This window comes from Protopterus annectens, chromosome 10.part0 (genome assembly GCF_019279795.1).
Source record: "Protopterus annectens isolate FY-2018-M chromosome 10.part0, PAN1.0, whole genome shotgun sequence".
Classification (NCBI taxonomy): Eukaryota; Metazoa; Chordata; order Ceratodontiformes; family Protopteridae; genus Protopterus; species Protopterus annectens.
Window position 1 is genome coordinate 101,306,235 of NC_056744.1, and position 26,479 is coordinate 101,332,713.

General features: G+C 40.8%; 1 protein-coding gene across 2 annotated transcripts in view; it reads left to right on the forward strand.

Moving 5' to 3' along the window:
• The window catches only part of LOC122812981, a 304,669-nt gene that overhangs the window by 214,785 nt on the left and 63,405 nt on the right, over positions 1-26,479 (forward strand). For both annotated transcript variants that reach the window (XM_044085072.1, XM_044085074.1), the window contains exon 8: positions 22,050-22,208. In XM_044085072.1, coding sequence (XP_043941007.1) covers positions 22,050-22,208 — 159 coding nt within the window. The remainder of the gene's footprint in view (positions 1-22,049; positions 22,209-26,479) is intronic.

Below are 26,479 nucleotides of genomic sequence, written 5' to 3' on the forward strand. Positions count from 1 at the left end.
AAAAACTTCCATTTAACAGTTTTGTGCATTATTGATGCTTTCCTCTGTAGCAAAGGTTATTTTAAAGCTAAGAGTTTGTGTTAGACTATAAAAATAAAGCAAGACGAACGGACGCTATACTAGAACTGCAAAAACTTTATTATAAATAACTTAATAACATGAGTGCTTTTGTTTAATCTATATTAAACTTCATCAGACAAATTCCCCATAGTAGAAAGCTCTTAAATACATTTAGAAAGCCCAGGTAGCCAGCACAAGTTGCAGCAATTCATGGAATTTCTTAACACTACCACATAATTTTTAACATTTACTTATAAGGTTGGGTTAGATAGCATCAACTATTTGGATGTTAATCAGAAAAAGGATGTTATGAATAGAATATTATTATCCAGTATACACAGAAAGAATACTTATTCAAACTCATTTTGCAAGCTGTTATGGTGAGTTAACCCTGTCTCATTTTCTACAGGAACAAGGTTTATTTGAGAACTAATCCTTCTTTTACACCTAAAGTGGTGTCCAAATTTACTTTAATCCAAACTGTCCCTCTCTCCATTTTCTTTCCTGAACCCAAAAATGAGGGAGAAAGGATAGTCTGTACTTGGGATGTCCACAGACAACTCAGGTACTATATTGGCAGAACTAAATCTTTCAGATCTTCAGATCTGCTGTTCATTCTTGTGTAGGTAAAAGGAAGAGCAACCTGTGTTAAAGCAGACTGTTTCCAAATGGTTGTCAAAGGCTAACCTTTGTTATACTCACTATAAGAAAACTATTCTAGACAGGGTCAAGGCCCACTCTGCCAGGGCCATCGCTTCATCTGTGGCTTCTTGAAAAAGGTTGGACTCGAAGTATTCTAGAATCTGCAACTTTGTCCTCTGTACATACTTTTACAAAGCACTTTAAGCTGGATTCCTTTGCTAGATCAGACTTTGCAGGGACCATTCTCCAGGGGATCCCAAATGTAACAAGCTAGAGTAATTCACCCACATAACTAAGGCTACTGCACCAGAGATCAATATGATGAACATAGTACAATTGTGTAAGTAAACTTACCATAATGGTAGATGTTCAAAGGATCACTGCTGCAGAAGCCACTTCCTCCATCCCCCTTGTTTTTTTTTTTATTATTTTATTTTATTTTTTTTTTGGTGTGTTGCTTGTGTCTGGGTGTGGTTATTTATTTTTTTATTCTTCCTAGCACTGTCCTTTATGGACTCAGCCTCCCTGTATGTTTTGGCATTAAAGCTCTGAAGGGCTTGATGCCTATACTTGTCTTTTAGTCAGCTCAGCTTGAGCTGCCTGACTGGGCATGTGAAGCTTTAGAAGCTGACTGACTATAATATCTTTGGCAGGATATAACCCATATAGGTAAGACTACTGCAGCAGTGATCATTCGAACATCTACTGTTATATTAAGTTTATTTACAAAACTGTACTTTCTGCATCATACTTTTATTTAATGTTAATAATAAATTATAATCAGTGAATTTTTGGCTTGATGAATGAGTTGATTCACAGTGGATCCATTTCAACTAAGACTTGTGAAAATGGCTCAAAATACAGTCTAAAATACATTACAAGTACTTTAGCCACTTATAGGACTTGAATACCAGGTTCATTTTATGTGTGTTGTGTAACAGTGTGTGGGTTTCCAAGTAATAAGCACGTAACAGTAAATTCCATTTCTGTACAATATTACAAGGCCATGAAGTTTTCGTCAAGTCCTGAAAAAGAAAATCTGTGAAAAGTTTACCAACATTTCTGAAACAGATTCAAATGATTTCCACTTTGTAGGCTGCTAGTACAAGTTATTTTCTCCAAGTCTTTCATCATTCTGAATATTGAATAAGCTTGGGCATACCAGTGTCCTTGAAGGTGTAGGTAGGAACATTCCTATGTGAGTTTCCTTTTTCTTTTATATCATTTATGCTTGTCTGATTAATAGAAACAAAGAAAATATGGAGAAAATAGTAGCGCCAAAGATGTGGTCCTGATTTTTACAGGAGCTGATTAATATTATTTCTTTATAAGCCCAGTAAATATGTTAGAATAAGAAAACTATATATTGGCATTTAATTTACCCCCAGAAGCATAAACAGTAGATTGCTGGAGTTGGTGGAATAAAGCCTGCAAAGAATATTTTTTATTCTTATTTTTATGTAGCATTAGCTGACCAAGTAAGCAAACATATATGTCAGGATTGCTGTCAACTATAAAACTGAGAATATAAAAAATAAAAATGTACATTATCAAGCAAAATGCTATAGAAAACAAATTGGATAGGTAGAAACATCAATTCTTTTGTAATTGCAAGTGTGGAACTTTAACAACTGTTAAAAATGTGTTTTATCAAAAGTTTGTGTCCCATATAACAAAAACTACATTTGACAGCGAGTTAAGTCATGTTATATATAAAAATCAGACTTCCTTACAATACAACATTTGTTTACAACTTGCAGGATTTGTTAATACAAGTTAATATCACCTCCAGTTGTTTAGGGAGTTTTAGTTGAAATTCATTTTTATGGCATATGTGAACAAGTTATGTGTATCTATGGTAGCTTCTCAGGTCATTTGGCTCAAGATGAAATGTCTGAAGTATATTTTACTGACTTAATTACACCAAAAGCATGGTTTGATGAATTTCACCTCTAGCTAAATATGAAAATTGGAGACAGTGTTTTGAATGGCATTTAATACTTCAGTCGGTATAAGCAACAATACTTTGATTGCAAAATTCTTTGGATAGTTGCACACAATGAAGGGGGGTTTGAATGTCATGTAATACTTGTCAATATAAGTAACAATACTTTGATTGCAACATTCTTTGGATTGTTGCACACAATGAAAGGGGTGTTGGGTACTTACCCCCCACCTCCCACAGCTCTTATATTTATTTTTTTCTTCACTTTGATATGTTTTAGACAAATTTCATTATTCTGGCATTCAAACAACTAGACTTCAGTCATGTTCCTAAGTTCATAGAGTACTAGGCTAACTCTCCTTGTGAGCCATTTTAAGCCTAGCCAATTAACCCATGCGAGAATCAAACCCTGCACTTTGTGTCTGTAAATCAAATATCTTAACCATTACGCCAACCTCCTCTTAACCATTATACATATGTGGTAAGAAGTAACTGTTATAAAGGAAAGGACGGAATGGAGAAGGCCTTGTTAATGGTATGGATTGTATAAAATAGGACAGACAATATGAGACTGTATGAAATGGGTACTCTAAAAGTTCTCTGGTGTGTCTTGAGTTAGAGTGATGCTGCAGGAGATCAGCAGAGAACAAGGGTAGGTTATTGACAGAATATTGTTCTTAGGAGTAAAGTAAACAAAGCCATCTTAACTGCTCTGGTCCCAATCCATCCACGCTCATGGTTTACCCATCTTATCTCATCCACCACTAGAACTGATAAAACAACCAAACGCCAGTTCATATTGGACTGGATTCTTATATCAGATCCCTCCCTCATATCCCAGACTGTCTGTCTGCCCCATAGTCTTAGCGACCATCTACCTACATTCCTACTGAGAGCTAGAACTCATCTATTTAGGCAGACAACCATTAGATCAGTCAGAAACAAAAAGAACTTTAAACCAAATAACTTTATATCTGATTTAAAAAGTTGCAACTGGAAACCACTGACTCAATTACCCCTAGATGAGGCAGTACACTACTTTAACTCAACATTCTTACAAATATTAAACCACCATGCTCCCATCAGAACTAAAAGAATAAAAGCAAAATATGCCCCTCGGCTAAGGACACTTGTATGGTTTTGAGCATTTACATTTTTATAGAAAAGTAACGTCTTCAAGTTCTTCTTATTTTTAAAACAAAAGTGTGGCATCTCACCTATTACTCTCTTCAAATATTCGTTCATGGTCAGAACACGTCAGTTGTTTTGTACACTATCACATATCTCAGGAATATCACTACTACATGCCAGTAAACATCTGAGATAACTAGTTTCTTCTGAATGATCCAAATCTGGTGAAGTCTCATCATCCAGTCTCCTCCTCTTAGAGAAGTAGGGTCATCCCTTAATTCTTCTCAGTTCTTGTCTCTCTCTGACAGTATGGCTCATGTCCCTGTCCTTGTAGCCTTTTACTTTAAAAGATTCCAGGAGCTTTTGAAATTCATACACAAATATACATAATCTAGATGTACGTAAAAGTTGTCCCTTCACAACATGTGATTAGATATGCCGTGGATGCATACTGGATGTGTGGAGAAGATGATTGCTCCAGCAGTCCTTTCTATGTACCCTGATATGAATCTCTCCCTTGTCATTAATGGTCAAATTAACATCCAGAAAATCTGTTGTTGTTGTGGATGTGTGTACTTCAAAATCCAAAACAGATGTCATAGATTTTAAATATCTCAGAAAGTCAGACACCTCTCCACATAAGAAAAATATCATCCACAAACTGGCCATAGTATATAGGTTCATAGGTTCATAAGTGTGTATTAGGCTAATGGCCCTGGAGCCTTTACAAGCTTAGCCCATAGGATTACCCTGGCATCATGTCACCCGACCTTAGTTCACAGTGCCTCTGTCGAGTAGAGCCACTGGAGTGATCCCCGGGGTGAATTTTCTATTTCCCATCCACTCATCAAGATGTCTTTTGAAGAGCGCCAGTGAGGTGCTCTGTTTGACATGTATGGGAAGTCTATGAACCTGTCCCTCCAGCATGCTCTGTTGATTATGGTAATGAGGTTGAGGTCTCTGGAGCATGTGGTGTAGAGGGATTGGGATTTCTTTAGATGTAGCATTTCTAACAGAGCTGGGTCAGACATGGCTTTGTAAGTCAAGCAGAGATCACCTCTCAGTAGGCGATATGAGACAGAGAATAGTTGGAGTTTTTTGAGTCTGTCCATATAGGACAAGTGTTTAAGGCCTAGGATCCTCTTTGTGAGGTACTTTTGCGGCCACTCCAGTTGTTGCAGGTGTCTTGTGAGGTACATGCCAAATGGGGCATTGTACTTGATGATTGGCTTAATGAGGGAAGAGTAGAGGAGACAATGACCTCTTTCTTCCTGGATGCAAACCCCTTAGTAATGAGATGTGCCATATAGAAGGACTTTCCGACTACAGTGGCAATATGATGGTCAAAAGAGAGGTTGCTGTCAATTTGTGTTCCCAGATCTCTTATAATGCCCTCTGTGTTCATTGGACTACCATCAATGTGGTAATTCATGGGAACTGGGTTTTTCCCCAAAGGGAATGACAACACATTTTTTGGTATTGAATTTAAGGCCATGGTTCTGATGCCAGTCTTTGGTCTCAGTGAGGCCTTTCTGTAGGATGTCAACATCACTTGGGTAGTTAATAATAGCTCCCAACTTTCAGTCATCTGCAAACTTTGTCAGCCAGAGTCCCTTCGTGTTGGCCTGGACTTCAGAGAAGTAGATACCAAACAGGAGGGGACCCGGGACCGAACCCTGTGAGACTCCTGTTCCCTTGTCTAACAGAAGCTTAGAGTGTAATGGCCCTTTTGATCTTGCACCTGGTCAGGAAGCTACAGCAGTAAAAGACATTATACATGCAAATTCTTGCAATTAACTCTAGTCCCACAACAAAAGCAAGAATTCCTTCATCCAGACATCTCGGCTCCAGGTTTTGTGATCAAACAATTATACAATGCTTGACTTATCAGCTTTCCTACAGCAGAGTGCACTGTTGTTACATTTTTGCAGTTCCACTTTTAACACCATTTTCTTCCATTTAAGAGAACAAGCCTGTGACTTATATTAATATTTACAAATGACAGCATTATCTGCAAAATTCTATCTGGCTAGGCTGGCAGCCTTCACATATCTTCACATCTTATATGACCTGATTAAAATGGGCAGCTGTGGAAACAAATGAATGTGCGATATATTACTTTTAGGTCTTGTTTTTAAATCAGGTATACATTTAGTGCTTGCCATTGCTGTGTCACTCCCATTATTTTATGGTTGCCATCTTTTAAGCGGGCCAAAATGGGATATGGGGGTGTGGCCAATATAACCCTGGCCAATCCCTGTACCGTGACATCACCACAGGAGTGGTGAAGGAGATGCTATTATGGGTACAACAGCTGGCTGGCTGCTGGAATGGCTAGCAGGCTATTTGGCTGCTGGAGTGACTAGCTAGCTGACTGGCTGATGAAGTGGCTAGCTGGCTGGTTGGCTGCTGGAGAGGCTGGCTGGCTGCTGAAGTGGCTAACTAGCCGTCTGCTGGAGTGGTTAGCTAGCTGGCTGGCTGCTGGAGTGGCTAGCTGGCTGGCTGCTGGAGTGGCTAGCTGGCTGGCTGCTGGAGTGGCTAACTATCTGGCTGGCTGGCTGCTGGAGTGGCTAGTTATCTGGCTTGCTGGCTGTTGGAGTGACTAGCTCTCTGGCTGGCTGGCTGCTGGAGTGGCTAGCTGGCTGGCTGACTGCTGGAGTGGCTAGCTGGTTGGTGGGAGTAGCAGCTGGATGGATGAATAGCTGGACAGATGGATTAATGGCTGGATGGATGGCTGGCTGGATGGATGAATGAATGAATGGATGGCTGGATGGATGAATGAATGAATGACTGACTGGATCAGTGGATGGCTGGCTGGCTGGCTCAGCGGTTAGGGGGAAAAAAACAAATCTCAGTCTTTTTCTTTAGCGCCTGTAGAAGCACTAAAAATAAACTGCTCTACAGCTGTGATCTTTGCAGGGCATTTCCTGTCCCAATCCCCACCCCCTTCATGAATTGGAGCCAATTGCTGTACAATTTAAAGCACCTGGAACTAACAGGAATAATTCTGCCTGCAGGTCAGGGTTGGTGATGTAACTGAATTGCCATGGAAAAGCCAAAAGTAATTGCGGTTTTTCCATGGTGATTCAGTACGATTGAATTACTTTGCACAGCGGGCAAAGGGATGAGGCAACTCAACCCATGAGTGTCCCGCTGATAACAGGATGGGTGGCAACCTTACGTTACTTATGTTGGAAGGTGAGTGTGTTGTCAAGGAATATGACAACATATAACATATAACAGCCTGCATTTAAATTGAAACCTGTGTGCTGAGAGACAGCCTTACAAGACTATCTGCAAATATATAGAGCTGAGGATATTTTTCTGTATTATTCTGTATTATAGAGCTAAATTGTTGCTTAGATATCTGTTGTCTTACTGTTCTGCAAATATACAGAGATCAGTAGATATTTTCTGGGTTTTATAATTTGCACTGTGATTCCTCACATCTCTGTTGAAACTGTCTTCCCCACCCCCCTCCCTGTTCTTAATTGTAGTTTAAATTTGGTGGCTTTTGCAGTGCCCGCCCCACTGTAGATTTGATCTAGGACACTCCGCCAGTCCCATCTCTTTACCGCATTTTACCTAATAAACCCTTTCTGCACTTGCTTTTAGTCCTTTTTAATTTAATTGCATTTTTTCAAACTGTGTGTGGACTAATATTGCTACATACTCAAGTTTGCCAGCTTGCGCTGCATGTGAATTGTTTTTACTACTGTTTTTGCTACTTTTCTGAAAAAAAAAATTGTAAGCCTGTTTCCTACCTTTCCCGTAATTAGTGTTCCAGATACAGATTTGCTGTATCCAGGACTGTTTGTAAGCTTCTGAGCCCCCCAAGCCTTTCTGTGTTGGAGGGAAGCCTTCTAGCTTATCAGTGGGAGTGGTAAGCATTAGGTAACCTGTCTACCACATAAGGAGTGGTTCTGACCCAGAATTTGTAGTTACTGGCCGTTTGGGCGGTTTTCCATCTCTCTCAACTTTCTAATTTGAAGGCCTGCATTTGCACTTGTTTCTGTCCTGTAACTCCTGGGCCCATCTCATTTGCACATTCAAAAAAAAAATGTATCTGCTTTTACTGTATTTGTGTTTCTTCCTACTTTATTTTGCTTTTGCGTCATCTTAAAAGTACTCAATTGTATTTATTACTGCTTGGTGTAACTCATTCTAAGCCTTTTAGTTTAAGCACTTGGGCTTCAGACCATTTGTTTTACATTAAGAAGGTTTGTGGTCTGCACTGTAGTGGCAGATCAGGTAGCTTACATCCTTCTAAGTTGGGAACTGCTGATTGAGGGCTCAGTGTCTGTTATTCTAAAAGTGTATTAATTCTGGTTTAAGCACTTGGGCTTCAGGCCAGTTATTTTACATTAAGAGGGTTCGTGGTCTGCACTCTTGTGGGAGGAGAGGCTGGACTCTGCCCTTCTGAGCTGGGAATTTCTGGTTAAAGGCTTATAGTGCCTGCATATTTGAACTGCTTCTTACTGAAATTGGTACACCTTGTTTGCTGTAGCATAGACTAGATCCAGGCCTGCTGAATCTAGCTTTGTTTGTATAACTTGAGCACTAATCCAGGCATTCTTTAAAGTATTCAATTGTATTTATTACTGCTTGGTAGTAACTTGATTAAAGTGTAGCTATCATTCTAAGTCTTTTGGATTAAGCACTTGGGCTTCAGACCAGTTGTTTTACATTAGGAAGGTTTGTGGCCTGCACTGTGGTGGCAGGACAGGTAGCTTACATCCTTCTAAGTTGGGAACTGCTGATTGAGGGCTCAGTGTCTGTTATTCTAAAAGTGTATTAGTTCTGGTTTAAGCACTTGGGCTTCAGGCCAGTTATTTTACATTAAGAAGGTTCGTGGTCTGCACTCTTGTGGGAGGAGAGGCTAGACTCTGCCCTTCTGAGCTGGGAATTTCTGGTTAAAGGCTTATAGTGCCTGCATATTTGAACTGTTTCTTACTGAAATTGGTACACCTTGTTTGCTGTAGCATAGACTAGATCCAGGCCTGATGAATCTAGCTTTGTTTGTATGCTTGTTGTTTGTTTGCTTGTTATTTCCCTGAAACGCTAATTCCACCTAAAACGCAGCTTTTCAGCGCTTCTGTGGATCCCTAGTGATATCTGCATTGCTTACTGTACTTATTTCCTTGTTTCACTTGAAAGAAAGTTACTGTTTGTCGTTTTTGCATTTAAGTTACCTGTAACACATTGTATTTAAGTTACCTGGCACTTGCTCACTAAAGCAATTATATAAGTCAGCACTAAAAAATTATAAGCACTACACCCTCACAAACTCCCCTTGAGTACCTTGTTCCCCATTGGCGCTATTTTTCAATTATAAAGGAATTCCCAATACTATTCTAGCATGTCCAAATGTCAGTTGTCAATCTCCTCTCTGGTCCAGCTGGTGAATCTGGGAATCTTGAGGCAATGTTACAACTGTCTCATGTACACAGACAACCCTCTCCTCCTCCCAACAAATTCCAACACATGTGAGAGATGCAACCATATAGCCAAACTGGAGGCTAAGCTCTGTCAACTCAGTACTGGCGTAACCAGTCAGGAGGAGAAGGAAACCACACTCACTACAATTCCAGTCTCACATAGACCTACCATGACAGCAAACCAAACACATAAACACACAAAAACATACTCGGAGGCTCTAAATAAAAATCTGCCTAAGCAGCAGAGACCTCCAAAGCAGACACGCAAGCAGCCGCTACCCCAAAACAAATCACGTGCAACACATAGCTCACAAAGCCAGTGTGCCGAACAGTCACAGCCCTTAAGGCTAAACAACACACCTGATACACTTGTAATAGGTGACTCTATCGTTAGGCACACTGATGTCCCGCTCACCAGGCTGAACAAGGAGAAGGTCACGGTGAGCTGCCTGTCGGGTGCTAGGATCCGCCACATAACACAAGCACTCAGGTCACTCCAAGGCAAGTACAAATATGACTCAGTCATTGTCCATGCTGGTGTGAATGACCTGAGACGTACCTCCCTGGACTACATGAAAAGAGACATAAAGGAGCTCTCTGAGCATGTAGTCCAGGCCGGTATGACCCTGACCTTGAGTAGCATCTTACCCTCACCAAGAAAGATGCCACAATATGAAGACAAGATGATCAATTTCAACCATTGGCTTAAGTATTGGTGTCATTCAAAGGGGATCCAATGCCTGTCAGCCTGGGATGACATGCTCGACAAGCCACGATGCTTCGCTAGGGACGGCTTGCACCTGTCACCCCTGGGCTTTCGGATATTGGCAAAGGCTCTTGCTACCCCCATAGTGCCTTTTTTAGGCAAGGCTCAAAAGACAAACCCACCTCCATAGGTATCACAAGGGATAAGAAACTAAGAGTAATGCTACTCAATGCCAGAAGTCTAAACCTCAAGATGCACGCACTCAAAACTCTCCTTAGCATGGAGAACATCGATATCTGTGCAGTAACAGAAACCTGGTTCAAGGCTCCCGAGAGCACCCCAGCACTACCAAGTTATACCTCATACCATGCTTTTGGCCCCAAAACTTGGACCGAACCACAAAAGGAGGGGGAGTATCAATATTCGTCAAAGATACCCACACCTCCAGGTTGGTGGCACAGCACGAAGCATCAGAGACTATCCATGTGCAACTAACAGTGGGTAAAACTGCCTTCCAGTTTATAGCCTGCTACAGACCACCCTCCCAAACCCAGGAACCCCACTCGGCCTTCCTGAGAACACTGGAAAATATGAAGGTCTCTCCAAACACCATTATATTGGGCGACTTCAACTACCCAAACATAGACTGGGAGTATTACTCTAGCTCCAACACCCTAGCCCAAAGGTTCCTAGAATTTATAAACTCAAATGTTATGGAACAACTTGTTACCACTCCCACAAGAGGGGAAAACATACTGGACCTGATCATCACCAAAATGGGGACTCTATGCTCCAGACCAGAAGTGTATCCCTCACTGGTAAGATCACACCATAAACTAATCTCACCGGATATTCACATCCCGACCCCACTACCTGCCCAGAAAACCACAGTGAAAAACTTCAATAAAGCAAATTTCACATTCCTCAAAACTGAGGTGGAATCCTTCAAAGCCCCCGGGCCTGTGGAAAATACGGCCCAGACCACAGAATCCTTTATAAACACATTCTATGAACACATTCAGGAATGCATGGATCATGCAATCCCAAATAAAACCAAGACCCAATCCTCCAAAGGCAGATGTCCTGTCTGGTGGACCCCAGCCATAAACAAACTATACAATAGAAGGAGGAAGCTACTACATGATAGAGCAAAATCCCAAAAAGGGAAGGCATCTCTGATCAGTATTAGCAAAAAACTACGGGCACTCATAAAATCGTCTAAGGCCAGCTTCGAGAGAAAAATTGCGCAGGACCATACCTCTCAACCTGGAAACATCAAAAATCTGGACAAGGCCCATGAAAAATAGGTACAAATCTGTATGCTGATTAACATCTAATTTGCATACATAATTATGTAACCCCACCCACTCCGATGGAATTGTGGGATACCAACTTTTGAACGCAAATTGGAGAACAGACAACCAAAACATGGCATCACACACACACACGCACACATATATGTATATGTGTATATATATATATATATATATATATATATATATATATATATTCAGAATGTGTAATGAATAAGAATCATGACAATTAATGCATTTGTAACTAATTTGTGCATAATGATCGATGTGTGAAAACTGTCTGTCTGTGTACAAATGAGTTGAACTATGTATTCAGGTATGATATACATGATCTCCATAAAAAACAATTTAGAGAAAAAAACTTATGTTTTGAGACAACATTCGCTGACTGACACTATGAAGTTAAGCACACCAGGCATTGACCTGCTTGTCATAATATTGCGGTTAGCAGCTGAAGTGCTTTTAATGTACACCTGATATTAGGCCTCACAGAGCAACTGGCAACCTCTATATGATATTCTTAGCATGATTGCTTAACAACTGTCAAACCTAGTGATAAAAAATTGCATTTCTGAGCTTTACAGGGTTTTTATTTTTCATATTAGCATTTGACCCAGAATTTCTTGTCATTGCGCATGTCACACTGCAAGCTGTTTCCAGGAAATTGCTTTAGAAAGTACAAAATGTACAGTGAAATTTAGTCTTGCATGACTTACTTGGCCCTAATTGTCAGCCCCTTGTGAGGTCTGGTTTTCATATCTTTATGAAAAATTAATATGACAGATAATTATTATCTAACATTTGAAATTATACCAGCTGTGGTAGGGAGGTTGGGGACAGAGTTCTAGAACAGATCAGGTTTGAAAATCCATTTTTATTAAACTGATTGCTACAAGTTCATCTCATGATTATGTGTAACTCTGTAAAGGGTTGTGTGGCTAAAATCTATTTCCAGTTATCACTTAGTGCCATATTTATTTTTGTATTTATCTTCATTCTTCCTAATAAGGAATTACTGATTTAGACAACTTTTAGATGTCATATGGGTGCTTTTGTGAAACTGCTTTAGCCCCACATTACAATAACCTTCTCACACCATGTTTAAGTTAAGAAACAGAGCGATGTCTAACAAACTGATTACCATATTCTGACAGACAAACTGCTGTTCTTCACATCATAGTTCTGAACAAACTTAATAGTTTACATGTTTTCACAAGAGTAACATTCTCAACATTGTTTATGTCATAATTCTGAGTAGGAAAATCAGAAAACACCAGCATTTCACACACCTGCTCTTCTCCTGCTAAAATGTGTACCAGTTTGAAAAAGATGAAATGAAGAATAAAGCCGTCTGTTAAAGGTACTCTTTTCAGAAAGTAGGCAACACTATTATAGGGTGGCAAATTAAAACAGTACACTGAAAGGCCTGATCATGACAAAATAAATTAAACTCCTAGCCCTCTTTTTAAATGATAAGAAACCTGCCTTATGGTTCATAATTGTCAGTTGGTAAGCACTAAATATGTCTGCTCAGCAACAGCCATAGTATTGAAGCCAAGGGAGACACCAGAAAGCTTAAATATACCTTGACTGGGAATAGATATTTAAAATAAATGTTTGTATTTATGCAAAAATTCTCAATTCACAGAAGAAATGAATGCCAAATGAATAGCTTCCCAATACAATAAATAGCTTCACAAACAATAAATACACGCTGTTTGATTCTGCAACACCTATATTTTTTTAACATATATAATCTGATTGTATATACAAGAGATGCGAATCTTCAACTTCAAGAAAGGAGATTGTACTCACAAAAGTTTCTTCAAACACTTCCAACACAAAAAGTGCTCACTCGTTATATATAGCAGAGGTAAAAGGTACTAGTTAGATGGTTAAATGAGAAATTAATGCCACTAAGGATATCAGATGACTGACAGAGAGAGAACCCTTTCAAATACAACTATACTTCAAAGTAGTAAGAAAAGTACATGCATGTAACGGTAATATTTTTATATAATTAGTAAATAGACCATCTCAGGACAGAGTACATGCGCATACACACACACACACACACACACACACACACACACACACACACACACACACACACACACACACACACAGACACACACACACACACACAGACGCACACACACACACACACACACACACACACACACACACACACACACACACACACAGTGAAACCTTAAGCAAAAGGGTACCTGTCATCAGAACTCCTAATCACGGTGCAGTTATGGATTGCAGCAGTCCCCAAGTATTCAAACAAAAGCAAATCTGCTTGGAAAGTGGAAACGGCAGAATCATAATGGCAACTCCAACATTCAAAATGGCATAGCTGAAAAGTAGACTTTGCCCGGCAAAACGGCAACTCGAGTATTCAAATGGACGTTCGCGTATGCCCGAGCTTAATTCGACAGGTTAACGGAGCTGACGTCATCGCGCACGTGATGACATCAGCTCTGAAAGCGCGAAATCTAAATAAATAGATTTAAACATCGGAAATGAAGGGGTGCCACTCGGGAATCGTGGCACCCCTTCATTGGGACACCAAAACTTGGTAAAAACCGAGCAATTCGGGACAGTTGGGAGGTCTGCACAGGACACTAAGGATAATCACAAGGCTTTCTTTAGTTATGTTAGGAACCTGGGTGGGAATTCCCAGATATGCTCAGAATTAGTCCAGAATGACAAAAAATACACCAAACCCACAGACATTGCCAACATCCTAGCTGACAGGTTCAGCGCAAACTTCTCCCCCCCCTCCCCACCAAAAGGGCAAATATCTATCCCAGCAGAGTTCTGCCCCCCTGACATCTCAGATGCTCAGGTAAGAGCCGCCCTCTCCAAAGCAAAAAACACAGCATCAATGGGACCAGACAGTGTCCCGGGCTGCGTCCTACATGAACTCCAAGAAGAGCTAAACCCAAACATAAAACTACTGTTCACCCTCAGCCTTACTACAGGATATGTACCTAAAGAGTGGCGTACAGCAACAGTGGTCCCTCTCCACAAAGGTGGTGCCTCAACGGATCCTGGAAACTATCAAGCCTGACTTGCTTGGTCTGCAAAGTTATGGAAAGGATCATCATGGGCCTCATAAATAAAGATACTGGGGACCTACAGACACTGGATCCTACCCAGTTCGGCTTTGTTAAGGGCAGATCCTGCCTCTTAAACCTGGTCGATTTCTTTGAAACAGTCACCAAGGCCATTGACGAGGGGAAGGTGGTCCACACAGCCTACCTGGACCTCGCAAAAGCCTTCGATACAATACCCCACTCGGGCATTATAGATAAGCTCACCAGCTTAAATATAAACCCCTATGTCACTAGATGGGTTGCAAACTGGCTCAAGGATAGAACCCCCATGGTTAGAATTGCTGGAGCCATGTCAGACTCCAAACCAGTTACAAGTGGCGTCCCACAAGGCTCAGTCCTGGGACCTCTCTTGTTCGGTATATATTTCTCGGAGGTACAGGCCAACACAGAAGGACTGTGGCTGACCAAGTTCTCAGATGACTGCAAACTGGGTGCCATAATCGACTCTCCAGCTGACACAAGCATCCTCCAAAAGGGCCTCATAGAAACAGACCACTGGTGCCAGAGCCATGGCCTCAAGCTAAACGCCAAAAAGTGTATAGTCATCCCCTTTGGCAAAAACAAAGTGCCCACAAATTACCACATAGGTGGTAATCCATTAAGTACAGAAGAAGTAATTAGGGACCTGGAGACCCAGGTTGATAGCAATCTCTCATTTGACAACCACGTGGCCAAAGTGGTTAGAAAAACATTTTATATAGCCCACCTAATCATGAAGGGATTCACATCTAGATCAGGGGAGGTCATCGTGCCTCTTTACTCATCCCTCATCAGGCCCATAATTGAGTACAATACCCCTTTTGGGGTGTACCTTACCAGACACCTGCAACAACTGGAAAGACCCCAAAAGTACCTCACCAAGAGGATCAAATGGCTCAAACAGATGCCATATGCTGCCCGGTTAAAGAAACTCCAGCTCTACTCAGTGGCATACTGCCTGCTCAGAGGAGATCTGTGCCTGACGTATAAAGCCATGTCCAACCCGGAATTAATGGACATGCTGCACCTCAGAAAATCCAAATCCCATCGAGCTACGCGCTGGAGAGACTTGAACCTCAGCACTGAAATAAATAGGACATGCTGGAGGGACAGATTCATAACCCAGAGGCTCCCTTCACTCTGGAATAAAATCCCAGTCCAGGTTAGGCGGAGTCCCTCATTGACTCTCTTCAAGAGGAATCTTGATGAGTGGATGGGAGAGCATAGGTTTACCCCGAGTATCACTTCTGTGTCACTGTTAGACAGAGGCACAGTATACTAACCTCGGAAAAGGGCATAGCAAAATTAATTTAAAATGGGTGGCGAAAGCCAAACACACTCTGGCTAGGCTTATAAATGCCCTAGGGCAGATAGCCTAGTATGAACCTATGAACTTATGAGCCACTTACTACACCTCCTTGTTGAAGTTTATCTATTGATAATGTATCTTTGTTACTCACTGTCCTATTCTTATTACTTCGCATATTCGAACTCTGCCCATATATCTCCTGTGTTGCATATGAACTATTCACTATTTCAGTTACTCCTTCGGATGTAATTGCATCCTTTTTCTTATGTCTTTGGCCAGTCAAAAAGATTTCCAGATTTAAAGTCCTGAAAAATCCCTAGCCAATTTGCAACTCTTCAATAATTTAAGCCTGTTCTCACATTGGCTGAGGCTCTGTTGTTATGCTTCAACTTTGTTCAAAAAAGTCTCCGATAAAGCTACGTCTTCCAACTACATCTGTTTTCAAGCTATCAGCTAGGCTGCTTGTTCTTCCATAGGTTGAAAGTAATCTATAAGCAGCCTGATGTACTTAAAGATGTTTCCAAATTAATTGCTTGCCAGCGAGCTAACAAATCATGATATGTATTTCCGTAGGTCAGCATACACTTAATTCATAAGCCTCTTGGAACAACATTATAGAGAATGCATGCCTCGAGGTGGAAACGCTGCCACTGAAGCCATTTAAGCTGGTAGGCTGTGTTTTCCTCCTCAGAAAGTATGTTTTCAAAACTCTCCATTCTGCTCAAATGCTCAGTCATTTAATGCAGTATCAACTAAATCAAGGCCAAGCAATGGATTTGTTTGACTGATTGAAAAATCTGGCATTGTACGACTCATGACACTTAATTTATTCCTGTGGCAAGTATTCACTTCAGAAACATCAATTCCTTGGCATGATCAGCACAGATTCAGAGTGGCTGGCAGATCAGTAGATGGACAGGACACTGAAATAGAAAGCTATGGAATGAATCTGGTGCAAAGATAAGTTGAAAAAAATTCACAATACTGCCAAAAAAGACAAATCATCCATACACCATTTTAAAGTTATCACTAAAGAAAGATAACCAGTCTTGTCTTGTAAGTGGTTTAAATAAACATGTAGAAAAAAAACATAGCAATACTAGAAGACGTAATTTGTCTGAACTGTGGTACTGCTAGGGATAGGGTTTTTCAGAAGATAAGGTGCAGGGTTAGGGATATTGGTAGGGATAAGGTTATCACATGACTAAGGATTGGCCGGGGGTGGGGGGTTCTGTCCCCTGCACCACTCTACTCTTTCTGTGCTAATCCTAATACTGTCCCTGCCCCAAGTTTCCCCAGACAGTACCACTACACAAGATACTCAGACACCCCCCCCCACACAGAAACACATATGCATAATATTGAAACTATCCCCTTACCTAGCCTTTACTCTAACTCTAACCTGCACACACGCTCACATTTCTAACACTAACCCACTAACCTGTGTTGAGAAAACAGTATTTGAAAAAGTGAATGTTAGGAAAAAAATGTCAAGAGTTACTTTGTTGAGAAAATGAACATTCAAGAAGGTGAAATGATTCCATATGAATGTATAATATAAATATAAAGGTTTTTTTTTTGTTCATAGGTTCATAGGTTGGTACTAGGCTATTGGCCCTAGGGCACAATATTTACTTCCCTTGACCCCTGTCTAGCAGGCCGAATGACGTGATCCCCGGGGTGAATTACCTATCTCCCATCCAATCATTAAGGTTCCTTTTGAAGAGAGTCAAGGAGGCGCTTTGCTTGACATGTATGGGGAGTCTGTTCCAGAGTATGGGGAGTCTCTGGGTCAGGAACCTATCCCGCCAGCATGTTTTGTTCATTGTGATGACAAGGTTTAGATCCCTGGAGCATGTGGCTCTGAGTGATTGGGATTTCTTTAAGGGGAGCATGTCCAACAGCTCAGGGTTTGACATGGCCTTGAATGCTAAGCAGAGATCGCCTGTGAGTAGATGATATGCCACAGAGTATAACTGGAGTTTTTTTAGACGGTCAGCATAGGGTATCTGCTTTAGGCCTGTCATTCTTTTAGTGAGGTATTTCTGCGGCCTTTCCAGCTGTTGCAGATGTCTTGTGAGGTACATACCAAACAAGGTGTTGTACTCTATAATGGGTCTAATGAGGGATGAGTACAGTGGGATAATGACCTTCTTTTTTCAGGATGAAAAGCCCTTAGTGATGAGGTGTGCCATATAGAAGGATTTCCTGTCTGTTGTGGCGATGTGGTTATCGAAGGTGAGACCACTGTCCACCTGTGTCCCTAAGTCTCTCATCACACTTTATGTGTTTAGTGTACTGCCACCTATGTGGTAATTCATGGGTACATGATTTTTCCCAAAGGGGATAACTATACATTTCTTGGCATTAAACTTGAGCCCATGGCTCTGGCACCAAGCATCGGTTTCTGTAAGGCCCTTTTGTAGAATATCCACATAATTTGGGGATTCAATAATGACTCCCAGTTTGCAGTCATCTGCGAACTTTGTTAGCCAGAGTCCCTTAATGTTGGCCTGTACTACAGAGAAGTAGATGCCAAACAAGAGCGGTCTCAGGACTGAACCCTGAGGTACTCCTCTTGTCACTTGTCTGGAGCTGGATTTGGAGTCTGCTAGTTTTACAGCCTGGATTCTGTCAGTAAGCCAGTTGGCAACTCATCGAGTGATGTAGGGATTTATGCCCAGCTTAGTAAGTTTATCTGTGATTCCAGAGTGGAAGATGGTGTTGAAGGCCTTGGCGAGGTCCAGATAGGCTGTGTGGACCACCTTACTGACGTCCACAGTTCTGGAGACTGATTTGAAGAAATCAGTCAGGTTCAGGAGACAAGATCGGCCTTTCATGAACCCAAACTGGGTGGGGTCCAGTGTTTGAAGGTTGCCATTGTCGTTGTTTATAATTTCCATGATAATGCTTTCCATACCCTTGCAGATCAGGCTCATCAGACTGATGGGACGATAGGTCCTGGGATCCAAGGTGGATCCCCCCTTGTGGAGTGGGATAACTGTAGCTGTGCACCACTCAGTGCCACGAAGCCTGAGGTGAGGCTATGATTAAACATGACATTTAGGTGAGGTGCCATTTCATTTTGTAGTTCATGTAATACACAGCCCAGGATGTCATCTGGTCCCGTGGATGCTGTATTCTTAGCTTTGGAGTGTGCAGTTTTTACCTGTGTGGCCGTGATTACTGGAATGTGACAATCTTTTGGTATTGAAATGGGCCCTTTAGGGGGTGAGAGGTGGGTGAAGTTGGCTCTAAATCAATCTACCTGGATATTGGCAATATCCTTGGGATCAGTATATTTAATGCCATTCTGTTGTAGCTCAGAGTATATCTGAGCATTGCCATTTAGATTCTTGACATAACTATAGAATGCCTTGTGGTTGTCTTTGGAATCTTTGGCAATTTTATTTTCATAACTAGCTTTGGAGGATTTTATGAGGTATCTCAGCTTCTTACTGAGACTGGTAAGGTAGTTTTTTTTCATCCTGAGATTTTCCTCTTTTCTGCAACAGTTTATTTTTTTCTGTTGTATAGTTTGTTTATGGCAGGGGACCACCAGACTGGCTTCCTTTTTTTGGAGGAGAGCGTCTTGGTTCAATTTAGGATGGCACGATTCATGCACGAGTGGATGTGCTCGTACAGTGCCTTAGTGTAGGATTCAGCAGTCGAACTTTCAGCTCCCCTCTGCATGGGTGTCATGAAGTTTGTCACTTCTGACTTGAGTAGCATGAAGTTAGCTTTGGAGAAGTTTTTTACGGAGGTTTCCTTACTGGGGGGTAGGGGTGGGATGTGGATGTCAAGGGTGATTTGCTTATGGTCAGACCTGAACAATGAGGGGGTAACCACTGTTGTGGAGCATCTATCTCCCATATTGGTAATGACCAGGTCTAGGATATTGGAGCCCCTGGTGGGACAATGGAGTAGTTGATCCAGGGCATTGGAATTTATGAATTCCAAGAATCGTTGGGAAAAGGTGTTGGTACCCGAGTAGTTTTCCCAGTTAATGGCAGCATAGTTGAAATCACCCAGTATTAGGGTGTTTGGTTGTATCTTAATATTTTCCAGTATGTTTAGAAAGGTGTAGTGAGAATCTTGGCGCATGGTAGGGGATCTGTAGCAAGCTACAATTTGGATTGCAGTCTTACCTAGTGTTAGTTGCACCTGGAGAATTTCAGATGCATTGTGTTGGGAAACTAGCCTGGAGGTATGAATATCACTCCTCCACCATTAGTGTTGTGGTCTTGGTTTGGTGGCTGAAAAGTGTGGTAAGAGTTGTAGCCTGGTATTGCAAGGGTGCTCTCTGGAGCCTTGAACCAGGTCTCAGTTACTGCACAGATATCAATGTCCTTGATTTTTAGGAGTGCCTCGAGAGAATGCATTTTGAGGTTTAGACTTCTAGCATTTAGTAGCATTACCTTCAGATTTTGCATGCTTGTATCTGTAACGGTCATGGTTTTGTCATTTGAACCTTGCTTAAAAAAGGCACTATAGGGGTGGCAAGAGCTTTAGCCAGTAACCTAAATCCCAGGGGTGATAGGTGCTGATCATCTCTAGCAAAGCATTGTGGTTTGTCGATCATGTCGTCCCAGGCAGACCGATACTGGATCCCCTTTGAATGACACCAGAAGCTTAGCCAATTGTTGAAGTCAATCATTTTGTCCTTATACTGTGGTATCATTCTGGGAGAAGGCAGAATGCTACTCAGGGCTAGGGTCATACCTGCCTGGGCCCCATGATCTGAGAGCTCTTCCATGTCTCTTTTCATGTAGTCCAGGGATAGAGTCACCTATGACTAAAGTGTTGGGTGCATTGTCTTGCCTTAGGGGCTGTTTTTGGGTGGCACACTGGTGTTTTGAGCTATGTGTCATTTTGGTTGTGACTGGTGTTTGAGTGTCAGCTTCGGAGGTTCTTGTTGCTTGGGCAGGTTAATGTTAAGGGCCTCCACATATGTGGGTTTAGTGTTGCTATGTGTGGGTGTTGATGTTGTGGGTTTTGAAGAGCTATGTGTTGCTTAAAGTGTAGTGCAGGTGTTAACCTTCTCCTCTTGTCCTCCTGTCCAGCCCAGTGGCTTTTAACAGCTGCTGTCCAAAACCTGACCCATGTGAGTCATCTGTGACCCACCTTTTTCAGGGTGAAAGGTCTGGAGCCCAGCATACTTGGCTGGTGGAAGCATGAAGTGTGCTGCTGTAGTGGGCCTGCTTTGGAATACCAAAGACAAACTTACTAATGTCCAATATACTGATCGGAGTTTCCCACTGGTCCAGGACATGACCATGATTGAAGCAGAGTAATACTTGGAAGCAAAATGGTTTTGCAGGCAAGCTATTCCTTCTGTACCCTTTCATGTAAGTTTGTTTTTCCATACCATGGTCTTTAAGGTTGCAGCAGCTCAGAGAAAAAGGAATGTATGTATATATATATATATATATATATATATATATATATATATATATATATATATAGATATATATATCCCTTTTCGTCAAGTTAGTGCAGCATTGGAGGTGACGTGTTTGTAATCTTGATAGTGTTAGGCTAGAACCCTCACAAAAAGGGATTCATGGTAAACAACACCCCTGCAAAAACAGGTCTTGTTAGTTAATGGTTATGGTGGCTTATCAAGCAGTGGGATACTTGACAATGGCAGACATGACTTGGTAAGTATGTGTTTTGGAAATTCAAGTACACTCTTCCTAGGGCACCTTTTCTGCACAAGCAGCATTCAGTATTGTTTGGCAGCAGTAGTTAATAGATGCTACCATAAGTGTGTAAGCAAAGCATGTCATTGTCAGCTTTTAATTGATAAATACACTGCATACATCTGAAACAAAACATGGAATCCTAATTTCAATACTTCAGTCCACTCTTGATTTAGTTGGACCTTGGTTTTAATTTCAAATTAGTAAGTGTGCTTCATGGACCAGGGTTAGTCTGGGATCCCTATTCCAGGTGAGTAGTGCTCAGGGTCTCATAAGTTAAACATGCTGAAGAATTCGTAATCTAATTTCCTCCAAGGCATCTCTCAGTGTGTTTTATTCTTCCCCTTGAATAGCTTGAAACTTTTTTTCTGCATTTCATTTCAACATTTTTCTTTTTGTCTCTTGCCTATAAACCATTTTTTCTTGAATAGACATAGTTTATTCTTAGGTCAAGGTCCACATAAAAGAGATATATACAAACACCTTTCATACTGAGAGATACCTTGGAAGAAGTAGTTTTATCTGGTGTGTTACACAGGTATTATACCTTCACTAAGCGTTAAGACATCCTATATATCATGCATGCATTCTCTTTTGTAGTGTCAGATTTGCACAGTGTGCCCTGAATGTTAGGGTGTGTCTTAATTACTGTGCCATTAATTGATTGATTGTCATATCTTTTTCTCAAATGTCTTGTAGCACTGCTTCACCCTCAGCTGTTCCTGCAAAGAGACCATCCTTTAACATTTATTTCCATGCTGTATTTGATAAGAAGTTTCGATTTGACTTTAACCACGATAAGGTGATTATCGTATTTGACGAAAACATGGTACTTCCTGTCATGATCCAACATTTCAAGTGAGTGAAACTTTCTCTCACTGATTTAGTTCACTTTTGTTATTTATGGCATTTACTGTTTATCAAATAAATAATAGAAATAAGACTGTATTCAGAAGCTTTGCATTCTTCCTAGTTATTAACCATGACTTTTTTTTTTTTATATATTTTCATCTGTGGAGGTTAGTAACTGAACTTCTTGGAACCTAATGCTATGTTATCTAGAAATAAAAACGTCTAAACACACTAAACGTTAGATGCTGACTCTTGTATATACATGCTTAATAGTGAAATTTGTACCATTCTTTTGTAGTTGGCATATTACCAGTGGCAATTATATGGAGCACACAGTGTATCTCAAGAAGTAAGTTTCTTTTTCAGAAATGAATGGATGTACATTGCATAGACTGAACACTTTAAATTCCCAGAGTTTTACAAGAAGTTTGTTTAATAAACCTAGTTTTAAGGGTACCATGTTTTTTTACAGTAAATCAGCTAGAAATAGTTGCAGATGAGTTCCTTGGTGGAGCAGAATGAGGGCTAGAGACCTATTACCCCTAATCATGTTTTGACAAGTTAAAGCTGAAAGTCTTGTGTGCCCTGCTTTAAAGATTAATGTGTAAGAAATAAAGAAATGGAGCAGTGAGGGTAACTGAGAGGTCAGACAGTAGGTTGTAGGCTCTTTCACAAGAGTCTGATTCTGGTTTACATAGTCCATGTTTGCACCTGGACACTAAAACTCCTCTTTGTTTAATAGATTCATAGATTCATACTAGGCGAACTGTCCTCGGGGGGCCATTTTAAGCCTAGCCAATTACCCCATGTGAGAATCAAACCCTACACCTTGTGTTTCTAAGGTAAGCACCTTAACCATTACACCAACCTCCCACCCCTAAATGAACAGCTTTGCTGGTCTTGAACCCAGGACCCTGTACACTACAGTCACAACACTTAATCACTACACCATGACTACTGTGTGAAGCAAACTGCAAAGCATGGTCACTTCCATTTACTCTGACCTTCTGCATTATAGTGGAATGGCCAGTAGGGCTTAGGCTTCTTTCTGTTGCACATGTACAGTAGCTGTACATGTGTTAGTTCTCCTCCCAACTTAGTTATCTAGCTAGGGTGCTATTTACTTATGAAAGTTGAAGATTTTTCAGTAAACTTAAGTTTATTGATGTGCACATGCATCTTATACTATTACTTAATACAGAGGGTTACAGCTGGTCTCCTATCATAACCAGCTTGTGTTTTAGACATGAATGCTAAGAAATTCACCTTGAAAGTGAAGCATGTGTTGTATAGCGGGAGACCCAGTCTTAGCAGTGCTTAGCATCTTTCGGCTTTTCCCGGTTAGGGGTCGCCACATCGGAACTCTGGTCCGCTAATGATTGGCGGTGAATTTTTACGGTGTTGAGTTGCCAGTCCGGCTCCCAACCTTCAAAGAAGGCGCACCCACACACGCTCGCACATATCTGCATGTCTTTCAGTTCACTCAACCGCGGGGAGTACATGCAGACTCCGCACAGAAGGCGCTCCAGCCAAGAATCGAACCAGAGAGCCTCTTGCTGTGAGGCAACAATGCTAACTGCTGCACCACCACGGCCCTTAGCAGTGCTTAGCATAAAAGTGCTTAACAAATTTGTCTTTTGCCTGTTCTTGGAGCATAATTGTGGTATTCAGTGCACTGCACAATTATTGCATTACTTATGTTTGTTAATTGCATTGCTTCCCAGTAACCTGCTGATTTACTTGTGTCCAATAAATATGTTAGTACTCAGTATGATTAATGTATGATATTATAATACTTTATCAAACTGTAAAGTAGCATTTGAATTAAATATTCGTTTTTGTTTGTCTTCTTGTCCTACATTGCCAGTGAGCTCCACCCTTAACCCCTATATAACCATTTGCTCCCATTACTGTTGGGAGATGGAGAATCTTACCGTAAGCCTTTGGCAGTTTGCACCATGTCTCTGGGGAAAGATTGCATTGTGAGATCACTGCCCCTCCATTCAGAGGAGATAATCTGGTGTGGGGCATCATATGTATGGGCGCACTTTGACATCAGTCCATTACCACATCGAATGATTGTCTGCCCAACCCACCCCCGAACTGTAGCTTGTCTTTTAGTCTGAAGAAACTTATGATCTCCACTGAGAAGTGCTTAACTGTAAGCAGTATCTTCATACCCTAGCCCGTGATTGACTCACTCCTTGCCTAACTCCTCCAGCACCTGAACCACTAACTGAACTCTCTGTCATGTGATCTCAGAAAGAGCTGCATCCCTGTGTACCATGGAGGTGGGATGAATTGAATGTTCTTTTTGAAGCAGAAAAGAGAAGCTCCCTGGCAGTTAACTGCTTGGGAATAACGTAGGAAATATTCAACAGTCACCAAAATCCCAGCATAAATAAATATCATCATAACTATGGATATTGCTGAATCAATTCATGTGTGGGCACATAATTTACTGCTATTGCCTTTGTTTTACCTTCATTAATTTTGTATCCCAAAAAGATATGAAACTGTCTCAAAATATTCCACAGTAGTATAATGTCACTTTCTGGTTTTGTAAGGTATAAAATAATATCATCTGCAAATAGTGCCAATTTGTTTTGACTACCATACCAATTATATTCTTGAATTTCTAAGTCCCTTATTTTCTTTACCAGTGATTCTAAATATAATGCAAATAACAAAGGGAAGAGAGGACACGGTTCCTGTGCTCAAGCAGAAATTATCAGAGAGGACCCGACCCACTTTATTTTTCGCCTGTGATCCCTCATGTATCCTAATCAACCTTATAGTTTTATCAGAGAATGCAAATACTTCCAGTCCCAGCTTAATTTGTCAAATGCTTTGTCTGCATCAAGACTCATCAACAACAGTGGTATTTTCTTACATTCTGCTTCCCTCTGGATCATAAATATTCTGTTAATGATGTCAAATGGTTGCCTCACCTCCAGAAAACCACACTGATTCATATCTGTCAATTTTTGCATCACTTTTGCCATTCTTTTAGCCATTATAGACTTAAACTCTTTATAGTCATGGTTTAGTATTGAAATGGGCATGTATGAAGTTGGACCTGATGGATCTTTACCCTCCTTAGATATTACAGCTACCACTGCTCTCTTTCAGGAAGTTGGTAATTCTCCTTCTCTTAAACTACTGTTAAACAAAACCTTCCAGAGCTTTATCAGTTTTTTCCCTCCTAGCTTATCAATTTCCACAGGAATACCATCTGTTTCTGGGGACCTTCCCGTAGATTGGTTATACATCACAATTTTTATCTCATCTCATCCTATCCTCTATTAGTAATTGAGCCTCATCTGCCTCTAACCTTGGCATATTTAATTGTTCCATCCACATTTTCATTTGACATGCAGGTAGATGCGTGTGTGCATGTGCCTGCTTTGAAGGTTGGGTGCTAGGCTGGCAACTCGACACCATAAAAACTCCACTGCCAATCACTCTGTGGACTGATGGTCTGCTGTGGCAACCCCTAACTGGGAAAAGCTGAAAGACAAAGACCTTTTCTTGATTTCCATATTTCTCTGGTTTATACAGACTTTCATAGAATTTCTGAAATATTTCTAATACTTCTACAGGATCTCTTGTTATATTCCTTGTTATAGGCTCCCTAAGCTTGGCAACAGCTCATTCTACTTTCTGTTGCATGATTTGTTGCACTAAAAGTTTTTGTGCTCCAGAGTTAATATGAAAAAAACAGCAATCTTTCTAAACTCATGCATATTATTGAGGTAATCCCTTATTTTCTGTTTAGCATTCTACAGTTGCTCCTCTTCTTGTTCTGTGGAATTGCCCCTATTTTGCAGTACTTTAACGAAATAATTCTTGTTACTTTTTAATCATATCACCCTTTCTTTTATTTCTACCATATTTTTAAACTCCACTTTAATTTTATCCCACTCCCTAGCTATATTTTCAGAAGAACTTTCTATCATCTCTAATAGTTCCTGAATAATTTCCACTACCCATTCCTTAAGTTCCTCTCTTGTCAACAGGCGGGAAAGCACCAGTGTCTCATTTTTATTTCACTACCCTGCATTTTTATTTTATTTACTATTGGTGCATGGTCTGAAATAGTTATTGGGTGCATATCAAGAGCTTCAATTAAATGCAAATGTTCCTGTGAAATAAAAATTCTGTCTAGCCTAGCCCTGTTTTTGTATCTTGTGGATTAATATGTAAATTCACTCTTGACTCCTAGTACTGAATTCACATCTTCCATGCCAAATGTTTTCATAAATTTCTTCAAAATC